The following is a 15,894-nucleotide window of genomic DNA, read 5'->3' on the forward strand; positions in this document are numbered from 1 at the left end:
CCCCCTCCCCTTCCTTATGGGTGTTCCCCTCCCAACCCTCCCCCCATTGCCGCCCTCCCCCCAACAGTCTAGTTCACTGGGGGTTCAGTCTTAGCAGGACCCAGGGCTTCCCCTTCCACTGGTAGAGCTGAGAATTCTTATTCGAAACTTGGACAACTGCCATCCTCTCTGGCCAAAGTAATAGCAAATTTTGGGTCAATTTCATATATACTTAATTAAAATTTTAAAATTGTTTCACATGTAATTAACCTCCACAACTTCCTGCATATTAACTAGGGAAAGCTGCACTGCCGTCTTTCTCCTTCTAGAGGTGAACGAGTCATGAGGAGATAACGCATTCCAGAGGGTGGCTCAGGAAGTCGGTGTTGAGAGCGTGCACGGAGGCCTAGTTTCTTGGCTTGAATTCAAGGCTATCTCGGAGCCCAAAACTAATCTCCGAAAGGGTTTGTTTTCTCAGTTCCATGTAGCTAATGAGGCATACGGTGAGGTAGTGAAAAAAATATATATCTGGGGATTTCAAATTAAATTTTTTAATTTTTCTCAAATGAGTGCATCAGATAATATAGATATTAAAGAATTTTTTTAAAGCACATTATTTTCAACAAAAAAAGAGATTGCATGAAAACTAATTAGATAATGGAATCAATTTAGACCAAAGTAGGAATTTGGCTATAAATTAATACAGTTGCCTTCCATGTCCGTGGTCTCTGCATCAGCTAAGCTAGATTTGATGTGCTGCTAAAAGCAGTGTCTGACATGAACATGGGTATCAACTGCATTTCCGTTCCTTTATTTCTTTTTCTTTAGACAGAGTCTTACTATGTAACTCAGGAAGACTATAAGTTTTGGTGCCCTCTGTAAAAGACTCCTCAATGCCCAACCAAGCCTGACCATAGACATTTAATTTCTTGTCATTCCCTAACCACAACATCATAACTATCTGTATATTACATTGCATTGCTTCACATACTCTAAATAACACAAAGATGATTTCAAGAATACAGGAGTACATAAATAGGTTTATGCAAATTTGTAAAAGATATTTTAGTATCCATCTGTTGATTTGAGTGCTCCAGAGGTCTTGGAACCAATCATTTCCTGTACATCGAGGGGTGCTATATTATCTAAGACCTAATGAAGCTTATAGAAAAACAGATAGAAAACTAGAAATGGAGTCACCTCAAGTACCATGTTTAGAGAGAAATAAAAAAGTAAGGACAGGTACAAAAGACACAAAAAGTATACACCCCATTTCGGAAGCTTCGCCATATTTAATTCTGCTTTTTCTTGTATAAACTAAATGAGAGCCATCAGAGCTACTTCGTAACCAAAAGATCATGATATTTTGCAAACATTATCATCTGTGTCACTCGTGACTGATTTCTGTCCTTCTGCACTAGAGCAAATCCTTGAATAGAGAATCAAGCGCCAATAGCCCAGGCCTCAAAGAAAACATCTGGCCATTGTGATTACTGATGACTAGATAGGCAAAATGATCCTCTAGGTGTGCTTACCCAGATGATGGCGAGGAAGGAGCCTGACAATGTCATAACAAAAGGAAAACAAGATTGTTATACCCACTTAGTACATTAAAAAAATAGAAGGAAAACCCAAACTATTTAAAATCTAGGAAGAGCAGGGCACTGTGTCTCATGCCTTTAATCCCAGCACAGGAGGCAAGGACAGACAGATCTCTATAAGTGGGAGGCCAGCCTGATCTATATAGTGAGTTCCAGGAGATCATGTCAAATAATCAATAATAATAATGATAATAATAATAATAATAATAATAATAATAATAATAATAATAATACCACCTAAGAAAGTATGAGTATACAGACTTATGTCCATTGGTCTTCATCATCTGTTAATTCAACTTAAGTTTGGAGAATTATCAGTCAAAGCTTAAGTGTGGTTTTCCCTAATATATTGTTCCCTACTAACTGACTGGCAAGTGGCTTCTGTCTCAAAACACAGACTGAAAGAAGATTAATAATTATGACAAATAAGATACGTTTTATTCATCGTGTATTTAGAAAAGCATAGGAGAAAATGAATGAGAAATCGATTTAGCTGACTATGGTTTTCTTTTATCAGTCTGCAAAATATTAAATTGAGAAAAATATCCAAGTCTGGTGGCACGGTGACACACACCTATAATCTAAGCCCTTAAGAAGGCTGAGTCAGGAGGATTAAAAAATTAAAAACAATTATGTTCTACGTAGTGAGATCCTGTTGAACAAGAGGTCAGAAGCCAGACCCCAGATTACTACTGGGAGATTTTTTAAAACAGTATCAGAAAAGAAAGTCCTACTTATAGGGTTACATAGCTCGTTAGTTCGTCAGACACTGAGGTGAAAGTTGAGGATGTCTATACTATTGGATCACAGAGCTGGAAATAATTTTGTTTGTTAGCATTTATATAACTACTGGTACACAAAAATATACATACATATTTATGAATAGTACAGAAAGAAAGCCACAGTTTTGAAGACAAATCAGGCATCACAGATATGGCGACTTCATGAATTTAAGAGATTAAATAAAGAGTACAAAACTTAGGAAAAATATTAAAAAGTGAAGTGTTATATGTTGACTTTAGAATACCAAGTATAACAGTAAATACTGTTGGGAAGAAAAGAAAGAAAAAATGATGCACGAACTACCAGAAAAAAAAAAAAAAACACCTAAGGGAGCAGAAAATGCTTGTGTCTTTTAGCATCCAAAGCTGTACCCTTCCATTGACAGCGCATGCTGTCTGGATACCGTGCTGAGCGATACAGGACCAGATCTAGCCGAGGTCAAATAACCACATACACAGGTTGCTATATCTATCTGCCAAACAGAAATGTATTGGCTAGAAGCAAGATGAATACCCTCGAATGCTCAAAAGACCACCATACATGGAAAAGTAGATAGAATGAACACATTTGTTCTTCCTTAAAGGAGAAAGATTGCAGTGATGCATTCTGAGATATAAGAAAACAGACTTCAAAACAGCATGGTTCTAACAAATCAAGCTACTTGACGAATGGAGAAACGGAACCACTGCAAAGTTGGAAGCTTGCTATCACAATTTCCTGGAGATAAAATAGCCTTGAGGCTAATATAGTATGCAAGGAATAAAAGTCAGTATAGATGAGATTTTAAGCTGCAAGTCTAACTCACTGAATCTCTAATAGAATGGTTATCCTTCCAAAGTGAGTTTGCTTACAACACTTGTACCTGGTAACTCTGCTACTATTCAGTAACCTTCAAGTTCAATGGTAACCAGCATGGTTATTTGGGGTCCGTTGCCTTCCTTTCTGGACATTCATAAAGATATATCTTATCCACTTAGAAATTACCATCAGGTTCTTTGACAACTATGGCTTCTTGACCTTCTTGGCAGTTTTCAGTAGACCTCTTGATGTTTTCTAGTTCTGTCCAATAGGCTTCCATTGACACTTCATCCAAAGAATCCTGAGAACTTGATCGATCGAATGGAGGTCTCTCTGAAAGTTTGGTGGAGCTTTCTGGGTTCATGGTGTACTGGCCATATCTGCGACTATAAATGCAAAACAAAATGTGGTTCATTTCAGATGAGAAACTAACACCATTTCCAAAACATCACAGAACAGGGTTGAGGGATCGAGAAACTCAAGTTCACTCTTGTTTTCTTAATTGAGGGATATTATGGTCAGTAACACTCCAAGCGAAATGGTTTGATGATTCATTTAAGTTACGTGCTCTACCAAAAATGATGACAAGGAATAAGGAACCACTTAATTTGCCCTTTCTCTTACACACATTTAAATATGACAATTTTAATTTGGAAAGTAGCAGAGTGAGACTTGATTATTGGCTATTCACACACAAAAAAATGGGGAGTAAATTTTATATAGTGCACTAACTTTTATCAATTATATTTATACCAAACTCAACCAACTTGTAGGCCATTGTCTCCATCTGTGAATAAGGTACCACTGCTATTTCTGTCTTACTTTTTGTACTGAAATATACAGGTGCTAATTTATGAAATTTCCTTTACAGCTTACTGAAGAAAGCACTTTTAAAACTTATAAAAGTACTCATGACTTGTACATATAAATAATTTCTAACATGGCTAAATACTCATTTACTGGAAATTCTGAATAACCTGAAATTGCCTCCGACATTTCCTGTTATTTATGAAAAAATGAATCGAATGAGATTTACTTTTCATTACATTTATTTACTAGAAGGTTGCTGTCAGGGAAAGAGGTATTATTTATGTGGTGGGTGTTTCACTCCATAGCCCAAGGTAACATTATGTTTGCAATGCTGCTAGCTTACTCTACTGAGTGTTGAGATTGTGCTAGGGTAGGGTGCCATGCCCTAGGGTAGAAGAAGGCTCACAAATCATGGAGTATGTGTGGAAGCCCAGGCACAACTCAGTAAACTCAGTTCTCTCTTGCTACTGTGTGGGTCCCTGGCATTGAACTCAGGTCACCAGACTTGGCAGCAAGCACCTTTTCCTGCTGCCTCTCTCAGCAGCCCTTGAACGAGATCTTTATGACCTCAAATAAAGTACTTTTCCTTAGACTCACACCCCACCTACTTCTGACATTGAATTATGAGAATTTACAATAAAATCCAACACAGAATGGAAATAAACTTTCATTTCTCATTATTTACAGATAGAAAGAAAATGGCACGTAAGCACTTCAAAGAAGCAACACTTTCATCTCTGGTGTTCCTTGCTTTACATAAAATGCTTTTCAATTTTAATAGTACTGTTGGAGTGGGGATGGTAATTGGTGGAAAGTGTTTTATTATTCTAATTTCAAAGTGCATTTTATCTCCCAAGAAGGATGGCTAAGAAACAATAATTGCTAGGCCGGTTTTATTTCCTGTACATATGGACAATAAAGAGAAACATAATAAATAAAATTCTCTAGTAATCCATGAATGATATTCTCACGTCTAAAAGGGTCTTTCCATTAATTATTTAAAGAGTAGGATCTTAATGCCGTGTGAGAGAGCAGGTCCTTAAACTCACACAAGTCTATCCAGTTGAGTTCTAAATAGTTTGTTAAAAATGAAAAAATATCAAAAAAAAAAAAAACAAACAAAAAAAAAAAAAAAAAAAAAAAACAACTTCCAAAGAAATGGGCCATCACTGGGCAGTTAGCTGGGAAGTGCTAGTAGGCAAGGTTTATTTGCTAAGGTTGGTTCTTACATATTTTATTAATGCTGCTTGTGAGAATGAAAGGGAGGATCATTACAGTTTCTCCTTGGAGTAGGGCATGGCACCCTACCCTAGCACAATCTCAACACTCAGTAGAGTAAGCTAGCAGCATTGCAAACATAATGTTACCTTGGGCTATGGAGTGAAACACCCACCACATAAATAATACCTCTTTCCCTGACAGCAACCTTGAAGTGGAGTTCAGGGACAGGGTTAGTGAGGAAGGAATGTTTGTGAATCTCTTTCACCCAGTCTTCATCGTCCACTGTAGGCCTCCTCCATCCTTAACTCAAAGGCTACATCTGTCCTCCTCCCTTCTAACCCACTCATCCAGTTTATGAATGTAGCCCTCAAGCCAGGAGACTGACACCTATCAGGATAGCTAAAGTCGATTCACAGATGTTTCCCTTTCGTTTTTGCTGCTGTTTGCTTCGTGGTAGCTACGTGGGCATCGTGTCTTTGCTTTTGTTTTCTCTCTCCCTGGAGTATAAAATTGGCTGCCATTTTCTTATTTCCTACCTCTAGCTCTTGCTAGAGGTTCCCGTGTTGGAGACCAAGGTGAGTCCTGTGAACTGGGACAAGTATAATAACTAATTCCAGATAATTTGGTTTATCTGCTCACAGGGAAGAGATACAGGTGAATAGAACATTAGGCCTCTCAATCCTGAAGGAAATGTGCTTATTTTGGCAATAAACTTCTGGTAAATTTCCATTAAGGCAGCATAGTATGTGCAGAAAAATTCCAGGGCACTGAATTACAGCACTATTACATCTTGTGTGTCAAGCCCCGCCTTCACATCATGCACAGAGCACCAATCTTATACGCAGTGCTGATGAAATGACGCAATAGTGTGACTTGGGTAGATTTAGGTACTGAACCAATTTGCGATAACCTAAAAAAATAAAAATCACTATATCATGAACCCTTTTTTTTTCTTTTGTTTGTTTTTTTTTTTTAATTTTCTTTTTGTATTACTGGTAAATCTTGTTGGACCATATTTTCCATTTTTAAATATTAGGGTAAAGAATGGGATGCAACAAATATTCAGTAATTTCCTACCCTTTGCTGGATTCTGTCAATCTAGTTTTTTTTTTTTTTCCTCTTTCTTTTCACACAAACTTTCTTTCAGATGTGGCCAGTTCACATACTACTTCCCTTTTTTCTTTTGAAAACATACTTAACTTTCATCCTACAGATAGCTAGGAGCTAAAAGTCAGGAACCGTCTTAAATGGTAAATGGTCAGTTGCCCTATTTTCTCTTTTTTGTTTTAAGGACTAGGTCTTTTATAATATTAATGTGCATCCCAAAATTTGAGTTCAAAACCAGAAAGCACGGTCTGCTCGGTGTAATGAGGTAGAGCGGGAGATTTCATTTCCACAGGATCTCAGCCAGCATGTGGTGCTGAAAGCTTTCTCTTGTGTGTTTTTTAATCAATTGTTATTACAGCACTAGATATTAAAGCTGAAAAATATTAAGCACTATTCGTTGGCTAAGAATGTAATGATTTTGGAGGGAGAACAAGAACACAAAGAAGAGGAAAAAGAAGACAATAAAATAGATGACAAAGAAAAAAAACAGAAAAACAGCAAACAAGAAAAACAAGAAGGAAGATGGAAGAAATAAAAGACAAGGAAGAAGACGATGAAGAAGAAGAAGAGGAGGAGGAGGGGGAGGGGGAGGGGAGGGGGAGGAGGGGGAGGAAGAGGAGGAGGAGGAGGAGGTGGCGGCGGTGGCGGCGGCGGCCGCGGCGGCGGCGGCGGCGGCAAACCAAAAACAAATGAAAGAGAAGGGAGATGAGCAGCACTGCTCTTTGTGGAACTACATGTAATGCCCAGCTTCACAGAGGCCATCTGGATGTTCCTATCTGCTGCAGTCAGTCTCTGGCTATACCCCACATGCCCTGAGATATGCCACTATTTTCTCACGACAGAATGAGAGCCGAAAAAGCAAACAGCACAGGGACACTATGAAGACAGCTTAGACTCTGAGTCCCCTGAAAGGAGTTTTCTATTCTCCCATGCCCCCAACCACACTTTGAAAACCACCGATATTCTGCTTCTCAAAAACACGCTAATGGGTCTGATATTTCAGCAACTTGGTGGGATGGGCAGAGCTCCAGAAAGCACTACTGACGAAAGCAGGGATGTCTTCCTGGTGTCTCAACCTACTTCTTTGTTTTCATTTAGTTTAGCAGACTTCCATTTAAGGAAAAAAAAAAAAGCCTTGGGATTTATTCATTCCCATAGCATCTTCATATTTACAGTATGATGACAAAGAATTAAGAAATCATTTCAAAAGCCCTACCTTGCCAGTACCCTTTATCATTCACTCACATCTATTCCTAAAAGAGAAGAGCACAGCTTCCCCCTATGCAAGGCGTTTGATGATACGGATTTCCTCTGTATCATCCATGGTCATCTATGGTCTCTTCCTAAAGTCACCAAAAGGCAGATTTATTTGTAACTATAGGATATGAACTGGAATGCATATTTAGCAATCTGGTCCAATTTTTATTTCCTGTACCCTATGTCCTGGAGGCTTGAAAACCTACACTTTACAGTACAGTTTTGGCTTTTGAATTAAAAGAAAGTAGAAGGCCTTAGGACTGCCCTCAGAGGCAAGGACTCTCTAATTTTTCTCTTCCTTTTTCTGCCCCAAAGCACGCAACGATTTTCTCATATCCCCTTATCTGAAGAAGTAAACTTCTCAACAAAATACAACCTTCTTAAATGTCTTCCCTAGCAACCTTGCCAAGTAACCGGGAGATCTCAGCCACTGGAGAGGAAAAGGCACCAACATCCCTCACTATACTCAAATAGACCCTCCATCAATTCTTCTAGTGACATAATTTGCAATAATTCTAGAGAAATTCAGTCTGCAGAAAATAAGATTTGCATTGATACCCTGTTTCTTTCAGTGGTGGCTCCCGTGCTCAGAGATGAGAGCAACCTGGTTCCAATCTGTGGTCTGTTCCTTAGGGCTCATTCCTTTCTACTAAAAATCATTTACTATCCCCAGAAGGTGTCGACGGCTCACTGACTCTATTTCTCTTTCTGCTACAGAGCGTACTCATGCTTCATTCATCTGACCCTCTCTGAGGTGCCTATTTTGAGGGACTCTGATGCACACAGCACGTTACACACATGCATAAGCCTTTCTCCTGGCAATCTGTCCACTGTCAGTGTATGCCAGGGGACCAGTGGAAGGCAGAAATCCACCCACTTAGGTCTGCACGCAGTGCTTCAGTTCAAAGTCTGACCCCTCATTCTATCCCTTTCAGAGGCAAATCCATTTCCTTGAAGTTCTTGGATATCAGACCATGATTTCGTATTTCATTTTCTTAACGAGGGGGGCAGGGGAAGAGGGAGGGGGAGGGGGAGAAGGAGAGGGGGGGGAGAGGGAGAGAGGGAGGGGGAGAGAGAGAGAGAGAAAAGAGGAGGAGGGAGGGAGGGAGAGAGGGACGGAGGAAAAAGAAAAGTTTCTAAATATTAAAAATGACTATATTTGCCATTTTATTTCTGGTCCTACATTTATTACTTTTACTATTATATTAGTACTATTAGCTCATCATCAGTATCACTATTGTATGTGTGCATGAGCCATGGGTCCTGGAGGTGAGGGGACAAATTTGAAATGTGAGGAGTTCCTTCTGTTTCTAAGGGCTTGGGCAAGAGGAGTAAGGCTTGGGCCATCGGGTTTGGGCAGCAAGTACTTTTACTGTCTGAGCCATTTTGAAGCCATCCTTCCTCACCTCACTTTTATCTCCATACAAGAAATAACAAGAAGTACCTAGAGTGGAGGACATAGAGCAGAAGGGTGGAGATTGTTTTTGCATTTTACTCTGATTAGAGAAAAAAAAAGTTTCAATCCAGACCATAATATTGTTATCAACCATAACAGTGATGAATAGCTTATGTAAAAAAAAATCACATTTATTAAAATAAATTTAAAGATACTCTTGTAACATAGATTGCAAACCTCTCTCAACATTTTCTAGAGGAGATGACGAGGTCTCATGACTAAATCTTTCTCCAGTATAATTCGGCAAACAGATGGAAAAACTTGTCCTTCTCAGGGGTCAGTTTACTATACCAAACAGACCCTCAAAGATAGAACTGACTTCTGTCTGTCTCGATAGATGCATTTTTGTGAGCTTATGAATAGTTAGACTAAATGTGTCTTGATGAATGTCTATAGGAGACACCCCTAAATACCAATGATTATATTAACTGTGGTGATCCAGTCTAAGTTGACTGGATATATAGTATACTAAGAGATATGCCACTGGGCACAACTGAGCGGAAGCTGCTTGATCAGGTTATTGTCAATGGAAAGATTTACCCTAAGATCGATGGCACATTCCAAGGGCAGCCAAATCAAGAAGTCCTCAAGGAAAAGCTTAACACCTGGCCCTTTGCCCTTTGTGCTGCCTTCCCATGGGTCTAGCAAGGCCATCTACTGCCTTAGTTACTTTTCCATTACTGTGAAGGGATACCATGACCAATGCAACTTACTGAAGTAAGCCTTTGATGTGGGCTTAAAATTCCAGAGCGTGAGTCCATGAGCATCATGGTGGAGAGCATAGCAGCTGGCAGATAAGTATGGCATGGGAACAATCTTATCCATAGCATGAGGGGGAAAGAGAATTAACTGGGAATAATGTGTGTTACTGAAACCCCAAATTCCACCTCCAGTAACATGCCTTCCCCAACAAGGCCATACCTCCTATTCCTTTCCAAAAAGTTCTAGGGACCAATTATTCAAATATATGAGCCTATGGGGTCCATTCTCATTCAAACCACCACATCTGCTGCATCTGCTGCTGGCATCAAAGCACAGTCTCTTTTGCCTTCCAACATAGGATGAAGACCAGCCCATCTCCAAGAGTCCTCTAGCTCTTCAGTGCCAGACTGGAATTGTAGAGACATCTCAAGGACTAGCAAGTATGACCATTGTTTCCCTACCTAGATGTTATCACATAAGTCAACCCATCAAACCCTCTTTGTTTCTCTTAATTATGTTACATTTTGATCAGCCCCCCCCCCCACGTACACACACCAACCCTTCAGTTATCCCTTTCTCCCCTGAAAAGGGGAGTCCTCCCAAGGATTCCCCTTGGCCTTGGCATATCAAGTTGCCGTAGGACTAGGAACACCTCCTCCTATTGTGGCTAGGCAATGTAGTCCAGTTTAGGGGAAAGGGATCCAAAGGCAGGCAGCAGAGTCAGAGAAGCTCCTGTTCCTTCTGTTAGGAGTCAGACAGGAAGACCCAGATGCACAACTGTTGTATACACAACTGCGCAGCGGGCCCAGGTCTATCCCATGCATGCTGTCTGTCAAACTCTCTTGATTGTTACACCAGTCTATTGTTCTGTTCCTCTACAAAAGCCTGACTAATACAGCAACAAAGAGAAAAATATATTTCAAGCCAAACCATATTTTTTTAAACCACACAGAAAACCACACACACACACACATACACACACACACACACACACACACACACACACACACACACACAAAGGCAAACATAAATGCTGAACCCCCACACTTTAACAACTGCGCTATGACTACTTAGTATCTGACCTTGGTCACTTATGCTATTCACAGACATAAGAAGCTTAACTCCTATCCACGAATCATGCTCCCCAGAAGTCCAGTGTCAAGAAATACAATGCATGATGCGATTTGCACTTCCTAGTGAGAAACTGAGAGGCCTACTTATCTACCCAGGTATGAATCTTGCACAAATGGCCCACAAAATAAGAGCAAGTAACTATTATAGGAAGATCTGCCCCCGCTCAGTAGACGTCTCTATGCTGTTCCTTTTGTAATTTTTTTTTAGTAAATTCACCATTTTCTCATGTCATTGATAAATTCTTTTCAAGCCCATTCATGTCACTGACCTTCCAAACTCTGTTTCACACACTGTAAGTGCAGCTTCTATGAGGTCTCACTTTGTCTCTTTTCCCTCTGGTTACTCATAGTGGTCAACCAAAGGACCTGTAAAAAAACTGAAGGTCTCTGGCCAGAGCTTCTCTTCATGAGACACAAAGGCCTCTGCACTGTGACTCTGGGCCACCCTCGCCTTATAGGGTTCCTTTCTGTCCTTTTGAAAAAAGCCTTATGTCTTGTTCACCACCAAAGGCCCCCAGACAAGGCAACTTTTTGGTGGAACCTGAAAGCAGTGGAAAATGAGAATGGCCACCTTTTGTCCACAACATTGGGGTCTGCTTTGCTTATTTTTATGCATCCCTTCCCTCTTAACACTTAATTTAATTGCCCTGGAAGCATTTTTATAGCTAATTTCCCCCTTAATAAGCTGCTCTCCCCTTCTTCCTCTCAGTTTTCTCTTCTCAGGCGTTGGAGGGACCAAAGAGCGTACGGCTGGTGCCAACTGAGTCAAACCTTCTCTCCAGCATCTGCAAGCCAGTGTGTGTGGCCACTGTTTGCAAGGCTACCATTCCCTCTCCCAGACAGGCTTCCTGATCCTGATCTGGGAGACTGCGTAACCAGACCTCCACTTCTCTGTCAGTGAGTTGCTCCTTTTTGCTCGTGCCAAACCTGTATCCAAGTTCAGTTTATGAATTCACTTTTAAGGTCAAGTTCAACCAAACCTGCTGACTTACTTGGTTCCAGCAACATAGATGACTCTAAAGCAAACTTCAACTTATTCTTGAGTCATGCCTAAGAATGTTAGCCTCAGGTCTCTGGTAGACAAAAGGGCAATCCATCACCTAATGGGGGACACATGATGCTTCCTTAGTTGCCCCATCATAGGTAAGACATTCTTCACTCTAACTCACCCCTGGGATGTACTGTCCAAAATTAGTCTAAATATCATCTTTCGACCTCAAAGATGAATGTCTTATCTTCTTTTGCAGCAACATGTGGCCTTTGTATACTCTCATAAGGCTAGGAATGCTGGTCCCACACTTCCATGGTGACAGTGACAATATCATTCTATAGATTCCTACATTCAGGGTTGTCACAGGACTTCCCATTGTGGAAAGCTCAAGCAGATTCCTTACTAGACCTTCTTGCGATAGCTTGTCTTTCTCAAACCCAGCCCTGAATGGCAATAATGATGGGCCCCTCTTGGGATGCACTCAAGTTCCTGTTCAACCTGAGGCTCCCTTCCCTTTCTCTCCCCCAACCCCTGTTACCAGCCTCACATCCATCTGATGAGCCTCTACCTTTCCCCTCTACTTCTCTACTTCTTTGGCTCCTTTCTCTGTTTCTAGACGCTCTCCGACTGTCTCTTCCTTTACCCACATGTAGGCTTTCAGTCCACACTCACATCGTTGCTTTCTACGGAAACTTGGGAAAAATTAGAAGCCATACCTGTGCCACAGGAAAACATTCTCTTCTTTGGGATACAGTTGGTGGGGTCATTAGCCCCATGTGGATTCATCGACCTTTCCCAGTGTCTGATTCGTCTCAAATCTACTTCAAACTAATGCTAACTAGGCAAGGTGTCTATCTTCGTTAGGAATGCAAAGGTCCGTGACCTTTGACCTGGCAAGACATTTTTAATCACTATAACAGTCTGCTGTCCTCTTAAAGTAGAATCTGAATTTAGCCGTTAGCAGGTACATAAGCAGCTAATTTAGACACAGCCTGGCTGACTCCATTGGAGTTAGTAGCCAATACAGAACCATGCTACATAGCAGGTAGTGGTAAAGAAGATGATAGGGAAGTAGCTGTCAGAACTGCATGATTGCCTGGCTCTTAGTAGGAATTAAAAAGGCTATAATCAAACCTGTTAGCTCATAACAAACTGTATGAGACAATACAAGGTCTTTCAGAAAACCCTCACATAAGTTAAAAGACCAATCCGATGAGACTATCCCTTATGTCTACTCATGTCTCCAACTGCTGTCAGTCAAGCTATAAGGTCTATCCTACCACCACCCGGCCCCTTGGGGCTCTCCTTTTTCCTTTCTGGTAAGGGGTAGGGAAAACACATGCTTTAACAAACACTTTTAGAAACTAATGAAGAACCAAGAATCTTTTTCTCACCTTTCTAAATGTTGCCATATGCTTTTACATGCTTAGCTCCTTCCTCTCTCTCCCCCGTCATCCTAAAAGACCCAGCTCTGAGGGAAAAACTTCTAAACCCTTTCCTTCAAGGAGAATTCTGAAGCCATTGCTCAACCAGCATCATTACTCAACCTTAACGCATCCTTACCACAGCATTGCTGGGGCACCTGGCTTTCACCCCTTACCACAGCATCACTAGGTACCTAGCTTCCTCCTTATCACAGCATCACTTGGGGTGCCCAGATTTCACCCATTACCACAGCATTGATGGAGTGCCTACTTTTTACCCCTTACTAAAGCATCACTGGGTTACCTGGCTTTCACACCTTACCACAACATTGTTGGCCTACTGTGCTAGGCCTAGGGTTTCTTCTCATTCTTGGAATCAGTATTCACTTCTGTTTCACCTGTCTTCCTGAAAGCATCTTGGGGTATCCCTTTTATCTATCATGGCTTTATTTGTCTTCCTTATCCCTATTCCTAGACCTTACAGTCACCTGCCCCATTACCTTTCCCACAATCTCATCAAACAGTATGACTAAGTCTTCACAGAGGAGTACAAGTTTGACCTGCCCTAACTCCCAATTGAATTGACAGCACCTATCCAGCCACTCCATTCATGGGTCATTATCTTATCTCCAATCATTAGCAATAGACCCTTCCTGGCTTCTCCAACATGCTTCTCAAGCCTTTCATGTCCTGCTCTTCTAAGGCCCTTCGGCAGGGCGGCACCACCAGCCAGGACCCCCCTGATACACCTGCTCAGCTACAAAATAACTCCAGAAGAAAAATATTCATATTTTGTTAGTGACTTCACACTGTTAATCTGTCAGGGGATAAAATATAAGAGGCCTAAAGCAAAGTTGAATTGACACACATTAAGAGCTAGACCATGACTCCTTGGGGTTAGATCCCAATGACTTAAAGTGTCACATACAGATATCTGAACCTGTATTCTAAAGATCCTGTGGCACCTTAGACCTATCTCAAGAAAAGTAATCTGCAGTAAAAATGTATTATTTCAACAAGATAGTGAGATGTTCTAAAACATAGCTGGTGTCGTCCTAGAGCATGACTTCAAATATAACCCATTAAAAACAAACCAAAGTTTGGTCTAAAAATGTTTTTTATAAAGTTTTCAAATTTTGCTCCTCTTCGTTCACATCTTCTCCCTGCTGCATATGAAAAGCTTGCTTCTAGCCAGTGGTTTCCTTTCATTATTAGGGCAGAGATAGTAAGGTAGTCATCCGTATTAGGGGGAATGAGAAAGCTGTTAATACCCTGGAATGGCCCATCAGAAGCTGCTCCCTTAGCATGGCTGGGAAGAATTGCAGCCTATGAATGGCCCGTCATTTGCTTTCCTTTGGAAGTGAATGCTGGCTGTTTAGCTGAAAAAAAGTAATTATTAGAAGTGGCTGTGACACCCAGAAACAAGGAACCCTAACAATGTCGAAAACCAGAGAGAAACTGGTTAGCAAACTCCCACAACCCAGGGGAAGCCATCCCAGAGAAAAAAGACCTACCTCCCTCTCTCCCCCTCCTCCTCCCTCCTCCCTCTCTCCCTCCCTCCCTCCCCTCCCGCCCTATCTCCCTCCCTCCTTCCCTCTCCCTCTCCTCCCCCCTCTCTCCCTCTCCCTCCCCCTCTCCCTCCTTTCTTGTCTCTCTCTCCCTGTCTTCCTCCCTCCCTCTCCCTCTCCTCCTCCCTCTCCCTCTCACCTAATTGCTAACCTTTTAAAAGGACCACTAAGTTGATTTTCACTTTTCAAGTAAGCTGCCATCTTTAATGATTTGCGTAGAGGACAAAAATAAAATTGTTAATTTCTTTCAGATTCCCCTTTAAAGATAAGTCCCTGAACATCCGATGTATTGTTATATGGTTGTTCAAAGTATCCACCCAACTGTAGCAGAGAGTAAAACAGGAAATGAAGGTGTTCTGGGGATAAATGAAGACAGTCTTGGGAAATATCCCAGGCTATCCCAGAATTCAGAATCATTCTACCTCAGCCTTCTAGAGGTTACAGATGCACTTGACTACCTGTTGCTTACCACAGAAAAACAATGAACAAATGAATGGATCATCATGCATCTTTGGGATTTTGTAATTGTTGTTCCTTTTGTTTTGCCTTAAAAGCTTTTCATCCTGTGTCAACATAACTACAAGAATAAACAGATAGCAGACACTACCGTGAGGTCTATTAAGAAGTTAGGGAAGGCACAAAGAGGGTTTGGGAGAGATGGCTGGAACAGACTGAAGTCATCCAGTCCTCTTAGGTACAGACATAGGATCCCTGAAATGGTGGTCAGAGACACAGCTCTTATTTAGAGCATTGGTTCCTGGTAGACTTGGTTCCTGATTATTCCTTGGTTCCCCCAAAGTCTCCCTAGAGCTAGTAGTTCCTCCTAACTTACAGACATAACTCAACAACTAGCTAAATCAGGACAAGGAGTTCTTCATTTTCAAAGTTATCTTCCAATGTTGAAGATATGTATAACGGGACATAACAATCCCAGGATCATTGAGACATTGGTTCAAAGTCTATCAAGTGGCACCATGTTACTCGCTCATTATGTTACTAGGACTCCAATCCGTTAACACCAGGCCTTACATACAGTTCCTTCTGCAGGATTCCTTCCTCTTTTG

The 15,894-nt window shown here is 41.0% G+C and overlaps 1 protein-coding gene across 5 annotated transcripts in view; it reads right to left on the bottom strand.

Annotated features, from left to right (window-relative positions):
* Arhgap18 (Rho GTPase activating protein 18) overlaps window positions 1-15,894 on the bottom strand; it is a 233,047-nt gene that overhangs the window by 71,478 nt on the left and 145,675 nt on the right. For all 5 annotated transcript variants that reach the window (XM_087550197.1, XM_087550217.1, XM_087550210.1 and 2 more), the window contains 1 exon segment: window positions 3,348-3,547. In XM_087550197.1, coding sequence (XP_087406323.1) covers window positions 3,348-3,547 — 200 coding nt within the window.

The sequence above is a fragment of the Rattus norvegicus genome, chromosome 1 (assembly GCF_021556685.1).
Source record: "Rattus norvegicus strain SHRSP/BbbUtx chromosome 1, alternate assembly SHRSP_T2T, whole genome shotgun sequence".
Taxonomy (NCBI): domain Eukaryota; kingdom Metazoa; phylum Chordata; class Mammalia; order Rodentia; family Muridae; genus Rattus; species Rattus norvegicus.